This window comes from Nymphalis io, chromosome 20, assembly GCF_905147045.1.
Source record: "Nymphalis io chromosome 20, ilAglIoxx1.1, whole genome shotgun sequence".
Taxonomy (NCBI): domain Eukaryota; kingdom Metazoa; phylum Arthropoda; class Insecta; order Lepidoptera; family Nymphalidae; genus Nymphalis; species Nymphalis io.
Window position 1 is genome coordinate 8,998,199 of NC_065907.1, and position 21,118 is coordinate 9,019,316.

Consider the following 21,118-nt stretch of genomic DNA (forward strand, 5'->3'; position numbering starts at 1 on the left):
CAAAGTGTACTTTAAATTAACTGACCTACCATAACCAGCTATCTGAAATCTGCTTCGCTTTACTGCCGTAATAAAATATTATTAGTTTACTTGTGTCGTTAATCCACTGTGATAGTTTAGTTTAGTTAAGAATACTGACATTGTGGCTACAAAATCAGTATTGCTTGAAATTTTCTGCCAATATTGATATTACTTAGTTTTTGTATGGTCTATACAAAATTTGGCTTCCCCTTATACCTCGGATTCGCATGGGTTGAATAAGGGTCTTCATACATAATCTTATAAATATTTTGGTTGGTATGACTTTTTCTTACATTTCAACAATCATCGTAATATTTCAGCCAATTTACACAAAACCTTCCACATGAATCAATTCGTTCATTGGTTAAAGCTGTATGAAACTCTGTTCTGTAGTTATTGTGCTTATCACGTTCAGACACACAAATAGACGAAGCAGGAGGATTTTGTTTTGTAATATGTATAATGACGGTCTAGTAAAGATAAATTGAGAAAAAGCTAATGTCTCCTAAATCGAGCTGTATGTGAATTTGACATCTTTTCTTTTCATGATTTGTGCTATTTTTGATTTACCCGTATGTTTTTATTTCAAGGCCACCACAATCTAAATTTAAAAACGATTCAAGTATCACAAGTAAGCATATTGACAGCTGCTTCTCATTACATATTCTATAATATACACGATTAAAAAATATTAACGATTTTTTCGGAAATTATTTAAGGACAAAGAATAAGCACAAGTATATAACGCATCTTATTACAATAAAGTATATAATCAGTGACATAGTTTTAGCAAATTCCAGAAAACTTCTAAGCTACTTTACTGGTGGTAGGGCTTTGTGCAAGCTCGTCTGGGTAGGTACCACCCACTCATCAGATATTCTACCGCAAACAGCAGTAATTGATATTTTTGTGTTCCGGTTTGAAGGGTGAGTGAGCCAGTGTAATTACAGGCACAAGGGACATAAAATCTTAGTTCCCAAGGTTGGTGGCGCATTGGATATGTAAGCGATGGTTGACATTTCTTACAATGCCAATGTCTAAATGCGTTGGTGACCACTTACCATCAGGTGGCCCATATGCTCGTCCGCCTTCCTATTCTATAAAAAAATAGCTACTGTTGAAATTATTAGCATTAAAAACCTAATATGTAAAGGCTCAATGAGCTAAAGGATTATTATACGAGCGAGTTTAGATATGACAGCATACACATTTTTGGGTGTAAAGCGATAGTCTCTGAATATCGAATGTATTAAAAACTATAAGCTATTTGACAAAAACACTTAAATTTCTTCGATAAGTCTTTTCAGTTCGAAGTGTTTCCTTTTTTAAACCATTGGCAGTTTTCATATTCGATATTCAAAAATCAAAATCCAAATATAGTTTATTCAAATTTCCTCTTAAAAATACTTTTCAATCATCATGCTGCATATATTAAATATAACGTTACCAAAGGTTTGCGATTAAAAAGGAAATGGCCAGAAACTCAATTACTTTCTACTGTGTTACTCTTATGCACCAGCTTACATACATAGGTATTCTAATTAAATACAATTTATGCCGCATACATAAAACAGAAATATGAATTTGATCATCATATTTATTTTGAAATTACGATGAAAATTAAAAGCACAAAGGTATATTGGTATTATTTTCTTTTTGATAAACAATTTTATTGTGTGTAGTAAATTGTTATTCGAACATTAAAGCTATTTTAATGACTTCTTAAATTTCTTGGTTAATACGAGAATAGCGTGGCGATTTTTATTGGTGATGTCTACGATGTTAGTGCACTGCCACGCCCACGGATACATCCATAAATGGCTTCCTCTAACCAACGTTTGATACAATATTGGAACAAACAATTGCAATTTATGTTAGTAAATAAATATATTCCTTGTTTATCTAGTAATGATCACATTGCTTTTGTGGTTTTTTTTTATAATAGAATGTTTTTCTTTGTAAATATATTTTTGTTGTTGATAAAAATAGATACTACATAGATAGATATTTATTCACGAAATTAAACTCATAACAAACTGTCTCTTTAAATATAGTGAATAGAGAAATACTTATATAATTTGTATTTCTAAATAACTTTGATATAAAAGTAATATTATTAAACGTCTATTTTAATTTCATATTGGTCAAACATTTGATCAAAACATTGGACATTGGAATATGTTAAGTAGCGAGGGAAAGCGGGTATCAAGCGTTTTCATCGCAATTTGATCGTCTGATATTATATAAATTACTTCGTCTAACTTTCATTGTTTCACAATATAACAGACACGTGTCCATTAAGGGTGCGGTTATAATGAAGCCTTAATGGCTAAAGATAAATCACGCAAAAACTTACTTCAATTTTATATAATACTTTGCAAAACATTGTGTACGAGTAGATATATAATTATAAATAGTTAATAAGTTTATTAAAATGACTTCTAAGTTTTGAATTATAGGCTAATGTTACAAGACTAAGTTTTTGCTTTTTATTTCAATAAGAAAAATAAACAACCCTTCCGTCAGATCAAACTCGAAACTTGCCGCAAAACATAATTGTATATAGTAAAGTATTATTTTGCCAACCACAAAAACGAATAAGTCATTTAATATACTTCTTCTTTATATATTAATATATTTGATTTGTAATAATGTGCTTTAAATAAAAATGGGTTTTATATAAAAATAAAAGAGAGAATAATTATTGTAAAAGCTAACACGATCTAAAAAGAGGAACCAAGTTTAATAAAAGTTATGCGACAACATTTATCACCGACGCGGAAAACATCGCGAGACTTTGAATTTTCTCTTCCAAGTGATTATTTGCATGTCGGAATTTTCTTAACTTATAACGTTCTATGTATAAAATTAATCGACCATATAAATTTTTATCAATCAATTATATTTTTCGGTATGTAACGGATTCTAATCCATTCCAAAATTTTGACCAATTAGAACAATTAAAAAATTGTTTACCTTTCAACATTTTTTACACATTAGTCGTTGTGCAACAAAGAACTATAAAGAGAGTCATATCTCAGTAAGTCCCGAGGCGATGACCTATTTTATGTCACGAACTCTAAGACTCAACTATTTACTTACGACTTTTTATAACTGTTATAAACATTGAGACGATTTAGTGCTTAACTTTTAACAGTCGTATATGTTTGTTATTTAGTGAAGTTTTCAAATGTGAACATTCTTCGAATAAACGAAATATTTAAATATATTTGTTTTCTTAGTTATTGATGTGATTTTTTACTATTTAATAATTACTACTCTACCGTTTGAATTATTATGTATTTGATTTTATTACAGTTTAGATGAAAAATATAGTCAGGCTATGTACATGAAACCTGGATATTATTATTTACTTTAAAAAAATTCAATTTCTTAATGGTTTTTTTTATTCAATTAGGCTCAAAAATCAATCAATTTATAATTTTTCTCCACTTAATAAAACGTAAAAAGTTTTTGTAGAATCTTATCATAAAGTTTCAATGACTATGTTAATTAAGTTTACTGCTATGTAGCACATTTCACGTGCTTATATGATTATAATGATTAATAGAGATTTATTTTATTATCATCTGAGCTTTATTTCTATTTCAGTACATATAAAGAGCGATTAATTTTATTTCCCCGCTTAAAACGCTTTGTATAAGTTATATTTATAGTGATTTGACGTTATCGTTACCTGAAAAATTAAAAAATATATAATTACACTAACTGCCAAAATACTTTAATTTTTGATAAACGACTATATTTTAACAAAAGTATAAGGGCATTGAATTTTTCCTAAAATATTAAAACCTTTTTAGTCACTATAAAATATTCGTTTCCTCGACTCTATAGCTTACCTAGACTGTATGTTGGGTGTCTGAGTCACAATCTGACTCACGTTACACCTGATGACGAACGATGACCTCGTGCATGATGTAATATTCATCATTATTTAATAGTTTAACTTTTAAAATTGATCAATTACATTGTAAATATGATTTACGATTTATTTATTGTTTGCTAAAAATAATAACATAATGCTTAATTTCATTTTATTTTTAAATCGTTCTGCAATTGTCTTTACTCCTTTTTTGTGTTTAATATAAATATCTTATTAGAATATAAATTGGGCATATATATATATATATATATATATATATATATATATATATATATATATATATATATATATATATATGCCCAATTTATTAAGTATTTTTATATAAGTATATATATCTATTATGTAGATGATACAAGAGTTATTATAGTTGATTTTCAGGCTATATATATGTATTCAAAGTATTTTATTAACAAACCTTTGTTTATTGAACTGATGAAAAAGAAACGTTCTACGAAATTTCTTCTCAGTAGAATAGCTTTACTTTTAATATTAGCTTGTGTTATGTTGTGTGTGTATATTGAATAAAGTAAATTTCTATCTACCACATGAGTATCCAGAATGGTAGAATGGTAGACGGAATAGGGTGGCGTAGTGGAATAATAAAGAAAAAGTAAATCTTCACCTCAAGAAAAGAGATGAGACCCTTACCTAGCAGTGGGACATTTCCAAGCTGTTAATTTTAGTAACGAAATTAAATTATTTTCTACAAATAAAATATACCTTTTTCAATTTAGAATTATAATTATTAATTTATATATACAAATGTAAATTTTTTAATTTACAATTTCAACTGCACGGGAATTTGATAAGCGCGTAACTTGAGTCACGGTTGCTTTCTGGAACAAAGAAAGTTAAGTTAACAAACTTAATTTATAATTATACTATCTACTTCCCTGTAGTATCCAACGTGATATCAGCTTTATAAAAACCTTACTTATAAACGATGTTTAGTTGAACAATAACTTATCTCTTTCTGATATTCTTGATTTTATATTCGAAAAAAGAACACGCATCATTGTTTAAGTTATTAGTTATACATAACTTATGAAGTAAGGCCGCAAATAACGAATAGTGTCTAATTAATTACTGGTGACTATACAAAATGTTATTGTAAAGACTGAAGCATTACTAATTACTGGACGATCCGGTTGGCGTGGTTGGTAGATACTTGCCTTTCACGCCGAAGGTTGTGGGTTCGATTCCCACCCAGGACAGACATTTGTGTGCATGAACATGTCTGTTTGAAAAGTTCTATATGTACTATCAGTTTTCTCGTTCCCATAGTACAGGCTCAGCTTAATTTGGGATCAGATGGCCGTGTGTGAACAATGTCCCAGGATATTGTTATTACTTCAAGATAATTTACGAACGCAGGCGCACGTTAGATGTAAAATAAATAACTTATGACTTTAACTGTACATACATCATAAGAACAAACTCATTATTCTCACTCGCTAGGGGTTATATTTAATTTTATTTAAAATAGGTAGGAGGAATTGTAAGTGGCCACCACCTGATCTGATAAGAAATCATCAATGTACCCAACCTTGGGAACTAAGAACTTATGTGCTTTCTGTTAGATATGCTCAATCACCCTACAAATCGTAATACAATAATATTAAGTATTGCTATACTAAATATGTGGTAGAAATACTCGTAGGCTATCCGTAGAAAAAAAAAAACAATTGATACACGTAAAATTAAAAATTAAATTTATCAAGAACATTTTAAATTGAACTTATGAACGACAAACAACAGTTTATACAAAATAAAAACGTTGTCCGTCACAGACAAAATACATGAAACTCAAAAAGGATTCGTTTGTAAAAAAACATGAAAAAGATATAATTTGCCATAGCCTCCGGACATATTGCCTCTCGATCGAAACCAGATTTCCAATTGAAAGCAATAGCCGTATGTAATTGACATTTTTATCCAGAGTAAAACGACTGCAGCGTATTCAGGTCACTTTAAAGTTCCGACTGTATGAGTCACAAGCAAAGCGCCGAAGCACGAACCAAATAAAAACGTTGAAAATGAAATAACAAGTGACGATTTACCGACTGACCAATTTAAAGATATAACACAACTAACAAATTTGAACTTTAACACGATGGAGTAAGACATAAAAATGAAATAGGAAACGTTAAAAATCAAGTAGAAAAAAGCACTGTGGGTGGTAACGTCAGTAGAGGCGAAACGTTTGCAAACACTAACCGATTTCACATAATAAAAGAAAAAGAAGGCGTTGCCGCGCCAAACAAAGAGCTTAAAACTTTAAACGTTTGAATAGCTCGGGATGGAAGAGTAAGTGACCTTTATATTAAGGACAAAGCATTAAAAGTAGGGAAGTGTCCCGCTGGGTGTGAAGAAAAGCGCATAACGTCTTCACCGCTGACCAGACGATTCTTAAAGGATTTGCTAGGGCTGTCTACCGTTCTGTTGTTTGTAGTATAGATTCTAAACAAAGGGAAGTGACTTAATTGGTCATACTTTTTGTGTTTCTAAAGTAATTTATAAAGGGATATTTGGAACGATAACAATCGCTATAAATTTCTTTTATTGTAATGAATTAGTTGAAATAATTACGTTCCATTTTTAAATATGAATTTTAGAATTAAATGTTAGCAGATATATAATTTTTATTTGTTAGTTTATTGCAAAATATTTAATTGAAGTAGTTTAGATATGAAGGTTTATATAAAATTAAGATATAATCTGTGTTTATACTTCTGTTACACAGCAGCGAACTACAGGATCGACAAATTTTTTGCAAAAGATTATTTATGAACATTTTGTTTATGAAAAACTAATTATATCAAATAAAACAAAACCTAATAAAAACACTACTTTAGAATCTCATTGTGATTTAAATATTATATTAGTTCCTTACATATGAAATTAGCGTTTTATCGAACTGACCACTTTGAACTGAAATATCTCCTCTTTGGTTTCGAATTCCAAATTCAATTTTATAAATTCATTTAGCTGGTACATTTGAGTTTTGAAAACAGTCATTCATTTGTTTTTTCCTCATTATTTTTTTCTTTGGCGTCCCTTATTACCGCTTAATGGAAAACATCAAATATCGGTATATTTACGAGTACGAGTTCTACCGTGGCACCAGTGCTGCAGAAACAGCTCGAAGGATTAATGATGTGTACGGCACTAGTGTCGCAAAAGAAAGCACGGTACGTTTTTGGTTTGAACGTTTTCTTTCTGGAAATTTCGACTTTCAGAACCAACCCCGTGGAGGGCCGGAGACCAAAGTGGAAAATGAAGAAAATGATTGGTCAATCGCTCTAGGCCACTGCTGCTTCACGACAACGCAAGACCACACACTGCACAAAAAATAACCACTAAGTTAGATGAGCTACAATTGGAATGTCGGTGACGTCCACCGTACTCCCCGGACCTTGCTCCATCAGATTACCATTTTTTCCGGAATTTGGACAACTTCCAAGGAAAAAAATTCAAATCCGATGCGGCAGTCCAAACCGCCTTCAAAGACTTTATTGATTTCGCTCCCATGGTTTTTTTTAGTAAAGAAATCAATGAACTACCTATAAGATGGCAAAAGTGGATAGACAACAACGGTGCATACTTTGATTAATTAAATATATTTTACAAAAAAAAATTGACTTTATATTCCTCCCGCACAAAACGCCAATTTCATATGTAAGGACCTAATATATCATTCTTGTATTTGATTGTATATTGACAATACATATGAAATATTTCGAAATTTTTGTTTGTGTGTCTACAGTAGAAAACTGAATTCACAAACAGTGCCAACCTTATTCAAAATACACAATGAGATATATTTATTTCAACTCATTTGCAGAACACAATGTCTCTTTAAACTTTACCGATTTCTTTAACATCTTTCATGTAATTTACAACTCTTACATTGTCGGTTACTATTTTGAAATAGTCAAAAACAACAACCTTAGTAGCACAGTTACCGTTTTTATGGATGTAATTATTTTCTTTCCCATAGTCTGGTATAGAATTGTCGTTTAACTAATTGTGCCTTTTGAAGTGTGGACAGTAAACAGGAGAATGTGTGCTTAAGGATCAATGACATCTTTAAAAATATAACCGACAACATTTATTAGGCGGCTTACAAAAATATTAAATGTTGAATTTCTTGGACAATTTGATTTCCAATCTTAAAAGATATATTCTAATTATTTTACTTTCAACAAATATTCTATGTCATTTGTGTTTTTAACAAAACGCAATGTTTTTATTCATCGAAATCACAACTTCGAAAACAAATATAACTTAAATAATTAAACATACAAAGAGAAAAGTTAGCTAAGGTAAGTTAGTAGTAGTAAAATTCACCTTAAATATTCTGAATGGAAATAATCGAATAATCATAATTTATGAACGTAACCTCAGTAATTACTTACTTTATGACACAAGTCTTAGGATCCATAGCAAGCAAATAGTTGTTTAGACTGTTTTCACAATTACTGTAAGCCATTCCAAATCCCAATCCACCACCTATGAACATAGGCCATCTTCTATAACCACGTAGAAAGAACCCTCCCAACATACTGCCAATAAGAAGACCAGTTGCTGGAAATGAGATAATTTTATGGTCGTTCTTAAATAAATTTAAGAAAAAAATTTTAGAACGTAATTCAAGAACGAATTTTATTAGCTTACGAATTTCCAAATATCGAGGTTCCGGGCGCTAAACCTGGGTCTCGATAATTAAATAAATTCTTTTTTAAATTTGGAAATATACTATCAGCCCGGAGTCTGGAAATTGACAGTAATAACAAACCAAACAAGCACAAACATTGGTTTGAATTGATTTGAACCCATCTTCAATCATCAATAATCTTCAGTTAAGATTCACACGTTCTACGTTCAGCAATCTTGGTTCTATTTTCTATTACAATCTTACCTATTTTAAGGCCGAAGTCCACAAAGCAAGCTGTGTATCTCTCATCAAAGTCTCTATTATCTGGCTTAGGCATTTCTAGCACACAATGACGTGAGGATGATACTATGTGTAAAAATAAACATGTCACTAATATCAAATGAAAAAATGAGATATATCTTGTTACAGTTTAGAATATATAAAAACAAACTTATAACGTATCAATCACAAAACAATTTGTCATATGTATACATTTGACATTTTCTGTCTTTGAATTTTTATTCATTTGCATTTAATATATTAAGAAGTATTTATATAATTCATATTGAATTATATATGACTACTAGCTAATTGTCCTGACTTCACACGGGTTGATAAGAAGAAAAATGTATTTTGGATAGGATTCGCGTAAAATGCTTAATGAGGATCTTCGTTGGGGAAGGAGCTGTAACAAGGCAATCAGGTGGATACTTTAGGAGATCACGTGATCAGTTGTATTTCGCTTATATATATATAGATTACATTAACGAACAATTGAAATAATTCTAATTTATTTTTTTATTAATTTTACGTTTTTATAATGCATAATAATCAAAACTAGCAACCCAATCCGACTTTAAACAGGTTAAAGCGTTTTTTTATTATTGGAAAATGAGTTAAGGCTTTTCCTCAACGATAATAATATAATTTGGACGGGCCGGTTGGCGTGGTTGGTAGATACTCGCCTTTCACGCCGAAGGTTGTGGGTTCGATTCCCACCCAGGACAGACATTTGTGTGCATAAACATGTCTGTTTTTCCTGAATCTGGGTGTAATTATCTGTATAAGTATGTATTTACAAAAGAAAAGTAGTATATGTAGTATATCAGTTGTCTGGTTCCCATAGTACAAGCTCTGCTTATTTTGGGATCAAATGGTTGTGTGTGAATAATGTCCCAGGATATTATTATTATAATTTGGGGTACATCATAGTAGGGGTACATTAGGGTTACATCATAGTAGGACGTTATATGATCGTTATCGCACGCTATTGTGACGTAACATATTGAATTTGTTTCTACTGAAAGATTAAACTCTTAATTATCTATTACTAAAATATCAATAAATATCGAATCTGATTTGTTATTCAGTACTTATTCAGCTAGCTTTAATCAGTGCTAATAAATGTTCTTAATATTAATAGAAAAACCAACGGTGTTTTTCTTATGCGTTATATTAAATATGTTGTCTTAGCAACTACTAATTTCAATAGCCTAACTTAATTTCAATTACACAACTGAAATGTGTAATGTTTGAAATCTACTATGGGATTCAGTGTCTTTCATAATTATTTTTTATGAAACTTGTTTGTTTGAATTATAAGTAACTAACTGGTTTGAATTATAACTGAGTTTGTTTCTGTATATATTATATTTATATACTGTATTTTTCTTTAGCGTTATCCATTAAATTCCGAATCGAAAAATATTTTTAAACTACGTTAATAAAATTTAATTTTACTTTATTTTTATCAATTGTAAAACAAGAATAAGTTGTCTATTGTTTTCTTCGTGTGCATAATTTGATAACGACTGGCGAATCCGTGAAAAACGAACGTACGAAATGCTATCGACAATTCATATTAGTATTGCGCTAATTGAGATGGCCCTGTGGTAAGAACGCGTGAATCTTAACCGATGATCGTGGGTTCAAACCCGGGCAAGCACCACTGAATTTTCATGTGCTTAATTTGTGATTGTAATTCATCTCGTGCTTTACGGTGAAGGAAAACATCGTGAGGAAACCTGCATGTGTCTAATTTCACTGAAATTCTGCCACATGTGAATTCTACCAACCCGCATTGGAGCAGCGTGGTGGAATAAGCTCCAAACCTTCTCCTCAAAAAAGAGGAGAGGAGGCCTTTAGCCCAGCAGTGGGACATTCACAGGCTGTTACGGTATTGCGCTAATTAAGGAGTCAATTGAATCTAGCTCCTACAGATTAAGCAAGTAGCTTAAGCAGATTATCTGGACCGGACATTAATTAATAATATCATTAATTTAGATAATTAATAATTACAATCAATTGGTACGCTCTCTGCATCTAATTAGACTAAAATTGATGAAGTTATAACGGGCACAAAATTTTATTTAAATAAGTGTTTTTAACAGAATTAAAATTGATTATCGATATGGTTCAATGGATAGAACGTGTGGATTTTAAACGAAGATTGCGAATTCAAATCTTTGCGAGCACCACTAAGTTTTATGTCATGATCGGCTTTGAAGGATAACAATTGGAGGGAATGTGTCGGATGACATTTTAACACTTGTTTATCCATCATTCCACGGTAGAGTAGAGTGGTGGAATAAGCTACAAACCTTCTCCTTACACAGAATGTGTAAGAAGAACTAATAAAATGTTTACTTCCTATGTAATATATAAGTATATAAGATCCTATTAATATTACAAATGCGAAAATAAGTTTGTTTGTTATTATCTCTTTTCAACCGATCATTATGAAATTTTGCTGATAAGTTCAAAGTATAGTAAAGGACATAGAATACTAAAAATCTGCTGCATATTGTAAATCATAAGTTAAAAAACTAAAAATCGACTATTGAAAATTAACTATAATTTAAATTATACATTTTCGCTCTATGTGAATTTATATTATTAAAATTACAAATTGATTCTCGACACTTATTGTCAACATAGGATACATTTGTCCATCAATGGGATATTGGGCTCAGTGGGTGAGCTGTAAAAGTTTTGTTAAGAGTATTCTTTAAACGCCTACATTGTGAATTGAGCGTTTCAAGTCGATTTCCATCTTGCCTTTCGAGTTATTTTAGGCGTCATGATCTTACAATACAAAGACGATGAAAATATCTTCTTAAATGGTTAGACTTCAAATTATAGACGTGAAAAATATTTATGCTTATTAAAAACCATATACATTATTCCCATTATTTTATTATTGTACATAAAATTTATTAAAAAGGTTACATTGTATACCTTTTGATTAAATTATATTATTAATGATCATTTTTTTTTTTTTATATTCGCCGGGAGGGCAAATGACTCTACTCCACCTGATGGTAAGTGGTAGTAGAGTCCAAACGCGACGACGGCCAGTACAGACGGGAAAAACGTTCTGCACTAGCCGCCTACGCCTTGCCGGCCCGCAAGATGCCTCTTCACGCCTCGTTTGAAGGAACCCGGGTTGTAAGAGGAGGGGAACACGTGAGCTGGTAAGGAATTCCATTTTTTGGAAGTGCGACAAAGAAAGAAGTTGCCAAATTTCTTTGTTCGCGATGGAATTGATGTCACAGTTAGGCGGTGACATCGAGAACCAGCTCGCGTGGACTTAAGAAGGAAGGGGGAAGCAGGAATTAGAGAGAATAATTCCTCAGAGCACATCAATTCTAATTGAGTTTTAAAAATAAATATAATGATTAACAAATTATTTGCGATATAAAAATTAATATAACTATATAAGCAAAACTTATGTATCAAAATCAAAATGTTAATAAGAACAAACATTGCAATTAATAATAAAAATCAAAATCTTTATTGAATATTTCTATATTTCAATTTTTATTGATTGTTAAGCGTCAACCACATTCGAGAAGGACGAAACGATAGAAAGAGACAGTTCCATTCAAGAGTGCTTTTAATTTTTTTTAAGCTTGTATTAAATAGATTTGATTAATTTAACCCTTAGTTATAGTTCATAGAACTTTAAATATACCAAATTTATAACATAATGACATACCCCTCGCGATATACAGAAGCAACACATTACTAATTTGCCACTAGACTCCCTAATACCACTAACTAAGCAGACGTATGCCAATTTAAACCAAATCGATCTAGACTAAGCTAGTAATAGACAAAGGATTACAAACTGTAGGCCTAATCATAGGGACAGATCATAATTCCATCTGCATGTCTTATCAAAGCGGTTTGATTGACTTTGATTTGGCTTTAGTATACAACGCGGAATAACGAGTATACGTGTGTATATATATAAATTGTTTGCAATAAATACGTTTTTTAATAATGTGTTCTTAATTTAAAATGTTTCATTTTTTAATTTCCTTTTTTGTCTCAGGTGCAATTATAATTATGGTATACATATATTATTATGTATATAAACATGTCAGTTTCAATTCAATGTTTTTAGCTTTAATGTATATTGTGCGAGTTGGGAGTGAGATGAGTGAATGTTGACATCTGTCGGTCATATATTACAATTGGATTAAAGACTTAAAAAAACAATTAATCAGAAAATTTAAATACACACAAACGTGCTTAACTAAATTATATTTGTTTTAATACAGAGACAAAATAAAAATTTGATTTATTTATTAATTTTTTATTATATTACAGTGGGTTAAAGTAAAGAATCAAGGTTTTTTAATCGAAAATTTGAACAAACACAATACTGAATTAGTCAGATAGTGAACAGTGAATCAGTCTAGTATTTTATTACTTCACTTACAAATACATGCGTGCAATTTTATACCTGAGCGCCGAGGTTATCCACTATAAATTTTGATTACACATATCACATATTACTTACTTATTCCATTACGTTTACAAGATTAGTCGACGTTTATACTGCTCGATTCTTACGATCGTGTCGATGTATATTTATATACTAATAACAATAATAATAATAATGTCCTGGGACATTATTCACACACGGCCATCTGATCCCAAACTAAGCAGAGCTCATACTAAGGCAACCAGACAACTGATTTACTACATCTACTACTTTTCTTTTGTAAATACATACTCGTATTGTTAATTACACCCAGACTCAGGACAAACAGACATGCTTACACTCACAAATGTCTGTCCTGGGTGGAAATCGAAAGGCAAGTATCTATCAACCACGCCAACCGGCTCGTCTGTATAATCTTCCTCCATTAACAATACAATAAATAATATTTCTTTTTAATTATTTGCCCGAGTGGCTTTCACACCACTCGGGCATCGACCACCAAGTAAAACAAGTTGAGAAAATAACAAGTTTCACAATGAAATTATATCACCGTAAAATTTTAAGGCAGTTTACAAAAACTAGATAGATAAATTATCAAAAAAATGTAAACGGACCAATTTAAATTAATAAAATATATTTTTTCTAAAAAATTACCTCGATATAATTTATGTTGAAATGACATAATTAAAAATCGTTTTATTAATTTATCCCTTCGTAAATTCAAACGCGAAGCTCAAAACGACCTTCGTTTTAATTTAGCGAAATATATTGGTTTTACAAAACCTCTTATTACACATTTACTTTCAATTCACGTGTGGTTTAACCCTTTCTGGACGAGGAATTTTTCATTTGGCGACTCAATTGTAATTGGAAGGGTGGGTCTATATGATATTTTTAATTATGTAAAGGTATTTAACTCCATTATATACTATAAAAGGGATCGTTTTTTATATCTTCCAGGAAAACAAAAGAAATAGATCAATCTATTAATGCAATACAATTGTAATAATTATATATTAAATATAATTTTTATAAGTTATAGCCTTACTTATAAACGTTGTTTGGCGGCTGTTTAGTTCAGGGGCCTAATTCTACTAATTTATAACGATTCTTATAATTTTCCGATTCAATTTCAATACAACTTTGAGTACTCTATATTTATTCGGATCGGAACCGAAGCGATATGATGCTAACATATAATATAACTACCTCGTTGGTTTAGTGATTTGATGTAAGGCCGCAGACCCGGAGGTCCTGGGTTCGATTCTCAGGTCGGGCCAATAAGAAGTTATTGGGGCTTTCTATCAGAAAATTCTCAAGAGCAGCCCGGAGTCTGGAAGTTGGAAGTGTATACACTCCCGTGCCTCGGAAAGCACGTAAAGTCGTTTGTCCTGCGCCTTAACTCTTTCCGGTCGTGTCGGATTGCCGTTCCATCTAATTATGAGAGTTGCGGAATAGAGAGTGCACCTGTGTTTGCGCACACACTTGTAAACTATAATATCTCCTGCGCACTTGTCTAATCTCTTTTGAGATTGGCCGCCGTGGCCGAAATCGGTCTGGCGGACATTATCATTATATAGTTATGTCAAAACCAATGTTAATTGTTAACTTATACGCCAATAGTCGATAATTAAATTAAACAATATAAAAATTCGCTTCGATAAGAATGCGATAAAGTGACAATTTGTTAGTAGAATTGGTCCCCAGGCTGACTTAAAAAATAGTTGTTTTTTTATTATCTTAATTGTCGATAAATTTATGTGTACGTTACATTTCTATTAATGATATAAATATTTATGACTCATTTTAAAATACCTGCTTAAATCTCCCTAATGTCTCAATATTGTCTTTAAGTATTAAAGGGCCGTCAATATAATACGCTAATTGTTAATTTAGCTTTAAGCTATTTACTTCAGACGTATTTCAATACATTAGTCGTTTAAGGGATTACGCTAAGGGCGTTTTTCGATTTGCATCATCAAAGGTTCCTTAATCTATTATCATGACTTTGAAGATGAGTTTAAATTTGAATTTTCCTGTATTTGTAATTATAATTTATTTACAATAGTGTTTATTTAGTAGTATTTATATTTTTATGTATAAATAAAATGTAAGCTAGAAATACAAATTATTATTATTTAACACATCTTAATTTTTAAGTAGTGAATTGTCTAAAACAGTATAATAAAAACCTGTAAATGTGCCAATGCTAGGTAAAGACATCCTTTGTTGCGAAGCAGCCTTCCAACTGCTTCATACAGGCTGCTTTAATGCTGGTTGGTGGATACACATGTGAATAAAATTCATCCTTACACGGATTACTTCACAATGTTTTCCTTTATAGCCAAGCACGAGATAAATTATAAACTAATCAGAGTACATAAAGGTTAGTTGTTGTAATTTAGTTAAGTAACCTACTAATAAATTATTCCAGCACCACCAATACTTTCTTTTGATAGGCCTGAGTAGTAACAGCATTCACAGGCTGTTACTACTCAGGCTCTCCCTCTCTGCTGGGCTAAGGCCTTCTCTCCTTTTTTGAAGGAAGGCCTGAGTACGGAACGGAAGTGATATTAAAACGAAGAGTCATAATATCTTAGGTTTGCCAGCACGATGCAAGTAGTACATATATACAAAACAATGTCTATGGGTGGACGTGACGTCATCACTTGGTCAGCTTACTTAATTGCCAAGAGAACCACATGTTAGAGTTACTTCCGAAGTTATCTCAAAAGTATAATATTAATAATAATTAAATTAACCTCATATTTAGTTAATTAAATATAACGATGCGGTAATTATGTTAGAGGAAGTCGTTTATCCCAAAACAATAATTAGTTTTGTCACCGCGCCCAACTCATTCGCATTACAGAGTATGTTTAAGCAGATACAACTGGTTTCATATACTCATATCAAAAAATAAAAAAATAATAATAATTTTTGAATAATAATTCTCTAACCTTTATTATACAAAGCGTGGATTAAGTAAATATGTTTTTATGTTTATGAGAATCGTAAATATTTTAATTTATACAATCGTTGCTAAACGGAAATATAAAATAAAATGCTTTTAGCCAAAAATAAACCAATACCCAAATATAGAGTACAAGGCACTTTCTGCATCCATCGAAATCATACGATTTTTTTATATATTAGGAAGGCGGATGAGCATATGGGCCACCCGATGGTAAGTGGTCACCAATGCCCATAGACATTATAAGAAATGTTAACCATCGCTTACATCACCAATGCACCACCAACCTTGGGAACTAAGATGTTATGTCCCTTGTGCCTGTTCACTGGCTCACTCACCCTTCAAATCGGAACACAACAATACCAAGTACTGCTGTTTTGCGGTAGAATATCTGATGAGTGGGTGGTACCTACCCAGACGAGCTCGCACAGAGCTCTACCACCAGTAAATTTGATTTGATTTGATTGATATTACTTACAATACATGATCTAATATTCTGAAGATATTATTTAATTATATATTTATATTATATTTATTATTACTAAGTATTGTTTTTAAGACGCAATTCTTTATTCATATTTTAACTAAATTATTTTTTAAAGTAACAAGACGCAAACGTATATGTTATTAAGATAATTATTAAATAGTTTTGCAGTCATGTAATTATGTGAATACATGGTAAAAGAAACAAAAATTGAAAATAATATTCACACTTAGTATGTGGAAAAAGAAAAAAAGAACAGACTTAAATTACAAAAAAGAAAAAGGCAAAAATTAATAATTTCTCTACACAAAGGGTTACCTATGCGATATGCATACATGTTAATATCGTCACGTGCTTACAATCATACGGAACATTTAATTCCACGGTTCCGAAAACGAAATCTCAACAAAGACATCTAAATTAAGATCTTCGGTAAATGCACGGTGTCACGTGATTAATCGCCGAGGGAGCGCACAGTGGGTCATTAACGGAATATGTTGACATAGTTGTAAATGTACGTTATATACCTTAAATGATTATTTGTATTTAAAAAAAAATGCTAAGAGGCTTTAATGAAAAGAACATGTGGACATTTTTTTTTAATTTCAAATAATTTGGCAAACTGGCTAATGGAACACCTGATGTTAAGTGGTCACCACATCTCACAGGCATTGGTATGGAAAGAAATAATCATTCGACGACGGTATCGTCAATGTGCCACATTTAGAACTGAGATGTTATATTCCTTGCGCCAGGAATGACATTGGCTTCCTTCAAACTGGAACACAACAATACCAACTGTTTGGTGGTACAATAGAACTATGACCGGTGTACACTAGTGTTTGGATTTAGCTGAGCAACATGATTAATATGTGTTCTATTTATTAAGTAAGAGCCTATTAATGTCCTACTGCTGACCAAGGTCTCCTTTATTTTTTAAGGGAACGTTTTAGATCTTATTCCATCACGATGCACCACAAATCACCAACGGATACACGTTTTACCAGCGTGATAATAAGTAGAAGATATTTACAACTTATAACGTAACGTCCTCCAGACCGATTTCGGCCACGGCGGCCAATCCCAAGAGAGATTAGTCAACTTCGCAGGAGATATTATAGTGCACAAGTGTGTGCAGGAGCAGGACCAACGGCTTTACGTGCTTTTCGAGGCACGGGAGTGTACACACTTCCAACTTCCAGACTCCGGGCTGCTACTGAGAATTTTCTGACAGAAAAACCCAATAACTTTTTATTGGCCCGACCTGGGAATTGAACCCAGGACCACCGGGTCTGCGGCCTTACATCAAGCCACTAAACCAACGAGGCAGTCAAATTTTATTATTTATCACAACTTATACTATATATACCAAAATATTTTTTATACTAGTCTTCGCCCGCGGTTTCGCCTGCTCGTGAGGAGCATATAATATGTACCTTATGTAATTTTCTGTGGTCCTGACAACATATAAAATTTAATAGCTCATTGATATACTCAGTAACCAGCATGTTGGTTTGCCATATTGATGGAGTTAACGTCAATAATATCAGTTACGCTGATGATATGGATTTGCTTAGCGCATCAGTTTGTGGTCTAAGAAAGCTATTAGCAACTTGTGAAGGCTATGCCAAAATACATGGACTTATATATAATGTAAAAAAGCATGATAATGATATTTGAAAGTGGTAATAAATGTCCAAAAATAATACCTTCGGTAAAAATTAATAATATGAACTTGACTCAGGTTTTCCAATTTAAATACCTTGGACATATACTAACCACCAGTCTCAAGGATGATAATTCCATTGAAAGGGAGATAGGATTATTGTCAATAAAAGCTAACATGATTGTCAGAAGATTTGCGCGTGCGTCAAGGGCTGTAAAAAACATTATTCCGCGCTTACTGTACCTCTTTTTATACATGTAGTTTGTGGGCTAATTATACATTAAAATCATACAATGCTCTTCGTGTCCAGTACAATAACGCCTTTAGATTGCTAATGGGGTTGCCTCGCTTCTGTAGTGCTTCAGGGATGTTAGGATTCTAATTGTCACAGTAAGTACTTTTAAATCTAATAATAATAAAACAATACATTTATTTTACTAATTGTAATACAATTAAGCTTAAATAACAAGCTTAGTTACTGATAATTAATATTGTAAACAAATTGAAAGAATCGTTTTCATTCTTAATATAAACTCCAATATGAAGCTGGTCATGACGAAATCGATCCATCGTGCTATGAATTCTGAAAGAATGTCACGTGATTAATCATTGTGGGAGAGCGAGTTGGTTATTTATAGAAAATATTGCGTTAAATTTTAAGATAAGAGAAGCTCAACGGTAAACGAGCAGATGCGATCTAGCCCATTTGGACGAGAATGAGATTTGAAGTCGCAATGCTAAGATTAACAGGTAAATAAATATGTTAAATATATTACACTATACTGGTATTATAAATGCGAAAGTAATTCTGTCTGTTTGTTCCGCTTTCACGGTTAAGCCACTAGACCGATTTTGATGTAATTTCGTACGAAGCAATCTTGAACCCATTGTATTACATTGGCTACTTTTATTATAACTAACACCTAAACACCCAAAAAAAACAGTGAAAATATTTAAACCGCTTCAGTTATTTTAGGTCAATCATTAAAAAACGTAACGAATTTATCAATATTAATAATATAATTTATTACATTTTAAATATGAAATAAAAATAACGTTATTTTCTCGTTAAAACTTTTCATCATTAGAGTTGTTGAAACAGCATTAGCTGTCAATGTAATTAGCGTTATATTTTCAATGAAAAAACTAACTCTACCATAAAGCTACCGTGAAGCTGAGGGCGCTTCATATGAAGTCGTGCATTTCCCTATGAGCTTAATCAGGTCACGTGGCTGTTCTTATTTATACACGTCACTTGACCTCAATTAGAGTAATTCTGTAACTGTGTCACAATTGCACACAATAGAAATATGTTTGAAATAAAGGAGACGATAAAATATAATAAATATAATAATTATATTGTAATTAAATTATTCCATGATCTAGGTTTTTGTATTTCCATAACGTGAAGATTATTTTTTAATTTGTTAAAAAGCCCAGTGGTTAGAAGACGTGACGTGATGTGAGCGATGATTCCAAGTTCAAATCTGGGCATGAATTACTAAGCACTGAATTTTCATGTGCTTAATTTGTGTTTATAATATCTCGTGTTTGGCTATGAAGGAAAGATATTTAGGTAACCTTTTTTATATTTACGGGGAAGACAACTCTACTCCACCTAAAGGTAAGTGGTAGTAGAGTCCAAACACGAACACACACGTACACGTATGTACACGGCAAGTACAGTCGGAAAAAATGTTCTGCAATAGCCGCCCCTGCCTTGCCGGCTCGAAAGATGCTTCTTCATACCTGAACGAAAAACCTGCATGTGGCTAATGTTAATCTGCCATATGTCCACCAAGGTGGCTGGCAGCGGTTGGAGATTAAGAGCTGAAAATCGAGCTCAGTGGCGTGCCATTGGAGAGACCTATATCCAGCAGTGGACGCGAAAAGGGTGATGATGATGTCCACCAACCCGTATCGGAGATGCTCTGCAGAGTAAGCTCCAAACCTCCTACTTAAAAGGAGAGAACGCCGAGCAGTAGGACCTTTACATATTACATTGCTAAAGCAATAGCTTTTTGTATATAAAAAATACATAAATTTAACATCATAAATTATGGCTGTCTCGTTATAAGGCTGCAAATCCAGAGTTACCGGGTCCATATTCCAGGTCTTACCAATTCACTAAGAAGTTTTTACGTCTTTTATTAAGATATTCTCAGTTAATCCTAAAATTTGGAAATGTGTAGTGTTAACATTGCTGTCTCAGAAAGCATGTAAAGCCGCGGAACCGGAACTCTCTCCATTCGTGTTGGGTTGTCATCACATAAGTAGTTGAAACGTTTAAGCGTAACAAAAAAAATCGAATTAAATTTAGCATTTACAATATCAGGTATAATTATAGTAAAATTAAAGTAACAATCGGTATAATACAAGAGCTTGTATCCCATCATGCTGCTCTAATACGTTATTAAATACAATTGTGGCAGATTCATCCAACTCGAGCAGGTTTCCTTGACTCCAAGCACGAAATGAATTATAAGGACAGATATATATATAGTAGTGTAGTATATATATAAACTTATATCTTATATTACGAACGTATACATTATTTTAATCAATTTCTCTCCTGCGCCCAAAACAAAAACAATAGCTATCAAAGTCTATAATTTGAATCAACCTAAAAATTAACGTATTTCGTTGTTTACCAAATGAATGCGTTGCGCAATAACCATAG

General features: G+C 32.0%; 1 protein-coding gene across 1 annotated transcript; it reads right to left on the reverse strand.

Moving 5' to 3' along the window:
* Positions 1-4,648: 4,648 nt before the first annotated feature.
* On the reverse strand, positions 4,649-9,027 carry LOC126776451 (MICOS complex subunit Mic10-like). The gene is made up of 3 exons (XM_050498973.1): positions 8,847-9,027; positions 8,344-8,512; positions 4,649-4,761 (listed from the first exon to the last, which is right to left on the reverse strand). Exons 1-3 carry the CDS (start codon positions 8,917-8,919, stop codon positions 4,749-4,751), a joined length of 255 nt encoding a protein of 84 aa, XP_050354930.1. The 5' UTR covers positions 8,920-9,027; the 3' UTR covers positions 4,649-4,748.
* Positions 9,028-21,118: the final 12,091 nt, after the last annotated feature.